This window comes from Oncorhynchus tshawytscha, linkage group LG14 (genome assembly GCF_018296145.1).
Source record: "Oncorhynchus tshawytscha isolate Ot180627B linkage group LG14, Otsh_v2.0, whole genome shotgun sequence".
In the NCBI taxonomy this organism is placed as follows: Eukaryota; Metazoa; Chordata; class Actinopteri; order Salmoniformes; family Salmonidae; genus Oncorhynchus; species Oncorhynchus tshawytscha.
The window spans coordinates 41,027,670-41,037,664 of record NC_056442.1 but is presented as its reverse complement, the minus strand read 5'-3'; the positions used below and the strand labels follow the sequence as shown (position 1 = coordinate 41,037,664).

Below are 9,995 nucleotides of genomic sequence, written 5' to 3'. Positions count from 1 at the left end.
CTAGTCTGTGTAGGCCTACCAAGTAAGGTAAGTCCGATAACGCGCAACTGCAGCATATATACATTTATTCGACAGATGTATTTCTTAGGTTAAAACCCCTAAATGTAACGAGGACATTTTAAACTAGGCCACATTGTTACTTACTTCCTCCTCCGCCCCCTTCAACGCATGAAAAAACGAAACTGAACATCTCTGAAATTCTATCATCTCTGAGAGGAGAGCGTTGAGCAACTGAGAAGAAAGACGCTTCGACTGACTTGAGATTTGAAGAAATGGCATTTTATAACCAAGAACCTTTTCATAATCCGGTATGTTTATTATAAGCATTCATGTGATTTGTTGTGTATTTAAAATGTAGATGTACTTCATGTTTAACTTTGAGAGTTGGGCGTGTGCATACGGTCACATCTGGTAATCATAATGTGCGCCCTCCGCTCAGTAATCTACATTATTTAGCCAGTTTTAGTCTGACTTGTTCCGTTCACAGATGTAATGCTAAAATCAATAGATGCATATCTAGAAATTCATAGTATCAATTCATGCTATTGTGCAAATGTAAAATTTATCTTATTAGGCGACAGTGAATGTCTCGCGTACACCGTTATGTAGACTTACTCCTATTAATTTGTATTTATTATGGTTCCCCATTTAGCGGCTGCCAAAGCAGAAGCCACTCTTCCTGGGGGGGGGGTCGTCCAGCAAAATTAAGGCAATTTATACAATTTTAAAACAACTTAAACTGTGTGCCCTCACCGAGGTAAAGAAAGTTTCAGGTTGGATATTCGACGGATATTCGCCTGTAGTCTTACGTCCACCAGCAGCAGTTAGTGACCGTCAACATAGTGACAAATCAACATTTTCAAATTACAATAGCTATTTACCCATTACTCCTAAAACTTTCAAAACTGGTTCTCGTTAACCCGATGGCATAGACACACATTGCACACTTATTTTTTTTGTCAATTTACATCTCGCACTAATTTAAATTATGTATTTACATTTTTGAATTTCAATAGCTCCTTGGTCATGTGACCTAATGACTTCAAACAAGGTTCAGAATGGCCACTGACTACTCTTCTATATTGCACACCCTTTAGTTTGTCCATTTTCATCTCACAAGATTTTACATGAATTTTTCAAAATGTAAAATTTCAATAGCTCCTGACTTCAAACATGGTGCAGAATGTACCCTTCTATATTACACACTCTTGTTTGTGTACTGTAAAATCACGCGGGTGTAACGTACATTTTTCATAGTTTTAAATTTCAATAGCTCCTTGGTCATGTCAATTACACACCTAAGTGTGCAGTGGATATACACCCATATTGCATAACCTCTTTCGTCTCGTCAATATTGTTGTACATTAGTATTAGTTTGACAATTAGGGGGTTCAGTCCAGTGTTTACCATTTTCTTTAATATTTATCTAATAATAATTGTTAGTTCTAAGTATTTATTTTCTGTTCCCCCCCACAGTATTCAACAGCGTTACACAATAGGAGAGGGACATATCTCCTTTCATCGTTATTATCAACCATAAAGAAAAAGGGCAAAGTATGAGAGTCATGCTATTAATTGTCCAAAGCATGGATGGAGAGCGAGGTAGGCTGCAGTGGGTTTGCTGGTCAAACAATATCCTGAACATGTAACCACAGTGGCAAGTAAATCAGTGACCAGTAAATCAATTGATACAAATGTAATATTGACAAATTAAACAGAAATTGTAGACCTTTAATCTTTTCCAACATGTCAACAGACTACTTCAAATAAGTATGAAACATTTCAGTGTTCAACTTTCTCTTATCCCTGGTTGATGTACATTTCAGAGCCTCTTCAGTGTGGATGGGGTATAGCATACATTTTCAACAACAAATGCAGCACTTCCAGTTTGTGTTCTTTACTCTGTTGAACTATTTTGTCTTCATTCCTAGTTACTGCACATGCTTAGTCATATCACAAAGATGACAGTGCCTACCAAATCTATTGTGTTTGTCAAAATAATATCTGAAAATGTCAGTTGTTGAACATAATACTTCTATTTGCAATAGCAATTTATGATATATGCAGTTGAGGAATATGCCATGTACCAACACTACATGTAGAACGGATATAAGACATTCCCACATGCAGTGTGTTATTTTATTATTTTATTTCACCTTTTATTCAACCTTTATTCAACCAGGTAAGCCAGTTGAGAACAAGTTCTCATTTACAACTGGCCTGGTCAAGATAAAGCAAAACTGTGTGACACAAACAACACAGAGTTACACATGGAATAAACAAACATACAGCCAATAACACAATAGAAAAATCTATATACAGTGTGTGCAAATGTAGTAAGGCAATAAATAGGCCGTAGTGGCGAAATAATTACAATTTCGCAAATAAACACTGTGATAGATGTGCAGAAGATGAATGTGCAAGTAGAGATACCGGGGTGCAAAGGAGCTAAAAAATATAAATAAAATAATATGGGGATGAGGTAGTTGGCTGGGCTATTTACAGATGGGCTATGTACAGGTGCAATGATCTGTAAGCTGCTCTGATAGCTGATGCTTAAAGATAGTGAGGGAGATATGAGTCTCCAGCTTCAGTGATTTAAAAAAATATATATTTTTTTGCAATTCGTTCCAGTCATTGGCAGCAGAGAACTGGAAGGAAAGGTGGCCAAAGGAGAAATTGGCTTTGGGGGTGACCAGTGAAATATACCTGCAGGAGCGCGTGCTACGGGTGGGTGACCAGTGAGCTGAGATAAGGCGGGGCTTTACCTAGCAAGGACTTATAGATGACCTGGACCCAGTGGGTTTGGCGACGAATATGAGGCAAGGGTCAGCCAACGAGAGCATACAGGTCACAGTGGTGGGTAGTATATGGGGCTTTGGTGACAGACTGCATCCAGTTTGTTGAGTAGAGTGTTGGAGGCTATTTTGTAAATGACATCGAAGTCAGGGATCGGTAGGATAGTCAGTTTTACGAGGGTATGTTTGGCAGCATGAGTGAAGGATGCTTTGTTGCGAAATAGGAAGCCAATTCTAGATTTTATTTTGGATTTGAGATGCTTAATGAGTCTAGAAGGAGAGTTTACAGTCTAACCAGACAACTAGGTATTTGTAGTTGTCCACATATTCTAGGTCAGAACTGTCCAGAGTAGTGATGCTAGGCGGGCGGGCAGGTGCGGGCAGCGATCGATTGAAGAGCATGCATTTAGTTTTACTTGCATTTAAGAGCAGTTGGAAGCCACGAATGGAGAGTTGTATGGTTGGTTAGTTAACAGTGTCCAAAGAAGGGCCAGAAGTATAGAGAATGGTGTCGTCTGCGTATAAGTGGTTCAGAGAATCACCAGCCGCAAGAGCGACATCATTGATGTATACAGAGAAAAGAGTCGACCAGAGAATTGAACCCTGTGGCACCCCCATAGAGAATGTCCAGACAAGAGGCCCTCCGATTTGACACACTGAACTCTATCTGAGAAGTAGTTGGTGAACCAGGCGAGACAGTCATTTGAGAAACCAAGGCTGTTGAGTCTGCCGTTAAGTTCCTAACTTCCCTGAAAAGTTGCATATTGCGGGGGCTATGTGATGCTAATGCAGTACGCCACAGGATGTTTTTGTGTTGGTCAAGGGCAGTCAGGTCTGGAGTGAACCAAAGGCTATATCTTTTCCTGGTTCTACTTTTTTTGAATGGGGCATGCTTATTAAAGATGGTGAGGAAAGCACTTTTAAAGAATAACCAGGCATCCTCAACTGATGGAATGAAGTCAATATCTTTCCAGGATATCTTGGTCAGGTCAATTAGAAAGGTCTACTTGCTGAAGTGTTTTAGGGAGCATTTGATTGTGATGAGGGGTGGTCGTTTGACCGCGGACCCATTACGGACACAGGCAATGAGGCAGTGATCGCTGAGATCCTGGTTGAAGACAGCAGAGGTGTATTTAGAGGACAGGTTGGTCAGGATGATATCTATGAGGGTGTATGAATGGGTGTCCGAGCTGTGTGCCAGTAGTTTAGACAGACAGCTCGGTGCATTCAACATGTCAATCAATACCTCATAAATAAAAGTAGTGATGAAGTCCATCTCTACTCCACTTTCAGCCAGGAGAGATTGACACGCATATTATTAATATTAGCTCTCTGTGTACATCCAAGGGCCAGCTGTGCTGTGCTGCCCTGTTCTGAGCCAATTACAATTTTCCTAAGTCCTTTTTTTGTGGCATCCGACTACACGACTGAACAGTAGTCAAGGTGCGACAAAACTAGGGCCTGTAGGACCTGCCTTGTTGATAGTGTTAGGAAGGCAGAGCAGCGCTTTATTATAGACAGACTTCTCCCCATCTTAGCTACTACAGTGCCTTGCGAAAGTATTCGGCCCCCTTGAACTTTGCGACCTTTTGCCACGTTTCAGGCTTCAAACATAAAGATATAAAACTGTATTTTTTTGTGAAGAATCCACAACAAGTGGGACACAGGTAGTCCTGAGGCATGGTCCTAGGGCTCAGGTCCTCAGAGAGAGAGAGTAAAGAAAGAGAGAATTAGAGAGAGCATACTTAAATTCACACAGGATACTGGATAGGACTGGAGAAGTACTCTAGATATAACAAACTGACCCTAGCCCCCCGACACCAACTACTGCAGCATAAATACTGGAGGCTGAGACAGGAGGGAGGTAAAGAGGAACGGGTTAATGGCCTCTAGCCTACATACAGTATTGATACCCCTTTACTTTTTCCTAATTTTGTTACGTTACAGCCTTATCCTAAAATTGATCAAATTGTTGTTTTTTCCCCCAGCAATCTACACAATACCTCAATGATGAAGCAAAAACGGGTTCAGACATTTTTGCAAAAAATTTACATAAGTATTCAGACCCTTTACTCAGTACTTTGTTGAAGCACCTTTGGCAGTGATTACAGCCTCAAGTGTCCCCCATTCTTCTTTGCAAATCCTCTCAAGCTTTTTCAGGTTGGATGGGGAGCATCGCTGCACAGCTATTTTCAGGTCTCTCCAGAGATGTTAGATCGAGTTAAAGTCCGGGCTCTGGCTGGGCAACTCAAGGACATTCAGAGACTTGTCTCGAAGCCACTCCTGCATTGTCTTCTGTGTGCTTAGGGTCATTGTCCTGTTAGGTGACCCTTCACCTCAGTCTGAGGTTCCTGAGTACTCTGGAGCAGTTTTTCATCAATGATCTGTCTGTACTTTGCTCCGTTTATCTTTCCTTCGATCTTGACTAGTCTCCCAGTCCCTGCCACTGAAAAACATCCCCACAGCATGATGCTGCCACCACCATGCTTCACTGTAGGGATGGTGCCAGGTTTCCTCCAGACATGACGCTTGGCATTCAGGCCAAAGAGTTCAATCTTGGCTTCATCAGACGAGAGAATCTTGTTTCTCATGGTCTGAGTCCTTTAGGAGCCTTTTGGCAAACTCCAAGCGGGCTGTCATGTGCCTTTTTACTGAGGAGTGGCTTCCGTCTGGCCACTCTACCATCAAGGCCTGATTGGTGGTGCTTCAGAGATGGTTGTCCTTCTGGTAGGTTCTCCCATCCACAGAGGTACTGTCAAGCTCTGTCAGAGTGATCATCGGGTTTTTGGTTACCTCCCTGACCAAGGCCCTTCTCCCTCGATTGCTCAGTTTGCCTGGGCGGCCAGCTCTAGGAAGAGTCTTGGTGGTTCCAAACTTCTTCCATTTTAAGAATGATGGAGGCCACTGTGTTCTTGGGGACCTTCAATTCTGCAGTAATATTTTGGTACCCTTCCCCAGATCTGTGCCTCGGCACAATCCTGTCTTGGACCTCTACGGATCTCTAATTCCCTCGACCTCATGGCTTGGTTTTTGCTCTGACATGCAACTGTCGGAACTTATATAGACAGTTGTGTGCTTTTCCAAATCATGTTCAATCAATTGAATTTGCCACAGGTGGACTTGTAGAAACTCATCTCAATGGAAATAGGATGCACCTGAGCTTAATTTCAAGTCTCATAGCAAAGGGTCTGAACACTTATGTAAATAAGGTATTTCTGTTGTGTATTTTAATACATTTGCAAGCATTTCTAAAAATATATATTTTTTTACTTATTCATTATGGGGTGTTGTGTGTAGAGTGATGAGGAAAACATTTCATTGAATCCATTTTAGAATAGGGCTGTAACGCAACAAACAGTGGAAAAAGGGAAGGGGTCTGGATGTACTGTAATAGCTCTTTTATCTATTCTTATTCTATTCCGTTTATCATCAATGATTATGTTTATCTGTTGCAGAGACTCCCTTTCACCGGCACTATCCAAGGTGGGCTGCAGGAGGGGAAGACTATCACTATTACTGGGAAACTTCACCATGGGGCAGACAGGTGGGTCACCACTCACCGATATAAACTTTGTTAACACATTTCCTCATTCTTTGTCTTCCAGAGATTCAGGGGTTTGCTTTCTAGTCTAGATAATGCATACTACACATTTTCTGTGCAGATTTAAAACTTGTTTGGAGAACTGTTTAAAACGATCAGACCCTTTTTTTCAATTTTTCACCTAAAATGACACAACCAAATCTATCTGCCTGTAGCTCAGGACCTGAAGCAAGGATATGCATATTCTTGATACCATTTGAAAGGAAACACTTTGAAGATTGTGGAAATGTGCAATTAATGTAGGAGTATATAACACATTAGATCTGGTAAAAGATAATGCATGTTTTTTTCTTTGTATTTTCTCTTTTTTGATTCATCTTTGAAACGCAAGAAAGGCCATAAATAACTTAACTTAGGAGTCTAGAATTTTAGATTTTGGCCACTAGATGGCAGCAGTGTATGTGCAAAGTGTTAGACTGAACCATTGCATTACTGTTCAAAATGCTGTATCAAGTCTTCCCAAATGTGCTTAATTGATCAATTGATACATTTTCAAGTACATAACTGTGCACTCTCCTCAAACAATAGCATGGTATTTTTTCACTGTAATAGCTACTGTAAATTGGACAGTGCAGTTAGATGAACAAGAATTTAAGCTTTCTGCCCATATACGACATGTCTATGTTCTTGTTACTTACAACGTCATGCTAATCACATTAGCACACGTTAGCTCAACCGCCCCGCGGGGGGACACCGATCCCATAGAGGTTAACATCTCCGGAACCACATGCTCTCCCTCCCTCTCTCTCTCTCGCTCTCTCTCTCTCTCTCGGTTTTCTCTCTCGCTCAGGTTCCATGTGAATTTGCAGTGTGGTTCTAGGGCAGGGGCGGACATTGCCCTTCACTTCAACCCACGATATGACAGTCACCCTGGATATGTGGTGGCCAACACCTTGCAGCAGTCCAGATGGGGGACAGAGGAGCGGAAGCAGAATTCCCCCTTTCAGCATGGCTCTGGCTTCAACCTCGTGATCACCGTCCAGAGGGACGGCTTCCAGGTCACCCAAACCCTCCCATACTATAGTATATGGAGTATAGAGATGTAGGATCTTAATTTAAGACAAAAATAATCCCGCAGCAACAAGAAATGTGAATTATTATGAGGATTATAGTTAATTGGGTTGATACATTTTTCGTTAGGACTAATCAAGTCATTTTTAAAAGGGAAATTACAAACTTTAGAATTCTTTTAAAATCTTGAATACACTAAAAGTTTGCTTATCCTGCTGTGTAGGAAATTTTTCAAAAACAAAAGAGGGATCAGATTAAGATCCTACATTTGTACATTCCGACTACACAATAACCTTTTCTGTCTGTGTGAATGATTGTTACAGAGCTCCCCCGTGATTTTAATGAAGTCAGTGACTCATGATCTAACATGGTGGTTCACTCTTGTTTTCTTGAAATTGTATGTTATGTTATTCTATTATTATTCTCTTTTTTATCTATTTTACAGTGACTCAATTTATGCTAGTCTGTTAAGGAGTTAAAATGGATTTCAATTCATGGGTTTACTTGGAATACTCACTGTCCTCAGGTCCATAATGACTCTGCTCATGGTTGTTCTCTGTTCTCTGCCTTCAGTTGAATGCGAATGGGAAACATTTCATGACCTTTAAGCACCGTATTCCGTTTGACGCAGTGGACACCATCTCAGTCGAGGGAAAAGTGGAGGTGACCTCCATCGCCTTCCAGAACCCTGCAGTGAGTAGTACCTAACACATTTATTAGATGTACAAATAATTTGAAGGTAAATTCCACTGATTTTAAAGGGATTTAATATCTTTTAGCCCACCTTTCCTGCACTGCCAGGATTCCCTTCTTATCCGGGATTTCCGGCGCAACCGGGATTTCCGGCGCAACCGGGATTTCCAGCGGCGCAACCGGGATTTCCGGGATTCCCTGCGCAACCGGGATTCCCTGCGCAACCGGGATTTCCGGGATTCCCCGCGCAACCGGGATTTCCGGGATTCCCCGCGCAACCGGCGCAACCGGGATTCCCCGCGCAACCGGGATTCCCCGCGCAACCGGGATTCCCCGCGCAACCGGGATTCCCCGCGCAACCGGGATTCCCCGCGCAACCGGGATGTCCAGTAAGTTAATCAGAATCATTTAATGATCATTTATTGGCCAACCACTTCTTGGTTATCGGATTGATAATTTTTGGGGGGCAGATCTGTGATTTGTTTTCCTTTCATTGTCGTTCAGTCTCTATGTTGGTTTTATGTTCAGTACTACTGATATTGCCTGTGATGGGGAATTTTAAGATCACTAAAGTTCATATTTAGTTTAGAGTGATTTACTTCCTCATTCAGTACAGTGACTGTATCGTTATGAGTATAGCCCCTGTCATTGTCTTTAGGCAGATTTCTACAGTAACCTGTTTACAGGAAAGTGTAGTACATTAATCAACATGCTGTCAAGATCCCTCTCTCCTGTTGCTCCTCACAGGCTCCTCCTCCATATGTCCAGCCACCATTCTTTGTAAATGACCTTCTACTTACTGTATCACATCAGTGTCTGGCATAATGAGTGATTTATTCAAATCTTCAATTTTCATCCAGGATGTTCCATACAAGAACACGATCAATGGTGGACTCTACCCTGGACGCACCATCAACATCCAGGGAGTGGTTAACCCCAATGCAAATAGGTCTGATCCTGTCTTATTGTCTTTACTGTAAAGGGGAACCACAGTGAGACATTCACTTCCCCTGGAGTTATAGGCACAATTATAATATGATTTTATATCTTTTAAAGTAGTTCCCCTTAGAAAAAAAAGTACAGAAGAACTTTAGCAATTCTAGTTCCTCATTTGCGTGGTATTGAAAGTGTGTCAATGACCCGTTGGCTTAGAAAGAGGTAGGCTTACAAAACATCCTGGAGGGTGCAACTATAGCAGTTCTCCTGTCATGGTTTCTCACCAACACTGATCTTATCCTTTTCTCCTTGCCTATAGGTTTAATGTTAACCTACTCTGCAACTCTGAGATTGTGCTGCACTACAACCCCCGATTTGACGAGACCCTAGTGGTACGCAACAGCAGGCTGAGGGACCAATGGGGAAAGGAGGAGCGCTCTGGTGGAATGCCCTTCCACAGGGGCCAGGCCTTCACGGTAACTACCCACCATGAACACGAAGCAGCTTTTATACGTTCTTAGTTTCAAGGATGAATAATTATTTCTGCTTTCATCCCAAAGCATGCCACTCAAACCCTTTCCTGATACAGAGTTCCTTGATGGTTTAGTCACTCAGACAATGGCATGACGCTCATTAGAGATGATCCACTTTAAAGATTCCGGACTGTTTCTCTCTCTATATCAGAGACGGAGTACTAATAAGGCTAGTTTTGTATTTTCAGCTGTCTATTACCTGTGAGGCTCAGTGCTACAAGATAGTGGTCAACGGGAATCAGACGAGCACCTACAAACACCGCCACACCCTCCTCCAGCAGGTCAACATTCTGGAGGTGGATGGAGACCTCAGTTTGACCTCCGTGATGGTTTAGGGCTGTTTAATTTTGTGGCACCTCTGACCCAAACCACCACATATCTTTTTGATCTGTTCTTGCCGCAATAAAAATTACATTCACTTTG

At 41.9% G+C, this 9,995-nt stretch overlaps 1 protein-coding gene across 1 annotated transcript; it reads left to right on the top strand.

The window, feature by feature from the left end:
* Nucleotides 1-9,995, top strand: LOC112267208 (galectin-4). Its single transcript, XM_024445418.2, has 8 exons — nt 1-308; nt 6,254-6,342; nt 7,190-7,397; nt 7,984-8,103; nt 8,190-8,492; nt 8,964-9,052; nt 9,359-9,515; nt 9,761-9,995. The coding sequence occupies exons 1-8, from the start codon at nt 273-275 to the stop codon at nt 9,905-9,907; spliced, it is 1,149 nt and encodes a 382-aa protein (XP_024301186.1). The 5' UTR covers nt 1-272; the 3' UTR covers nt 9,908-9,995.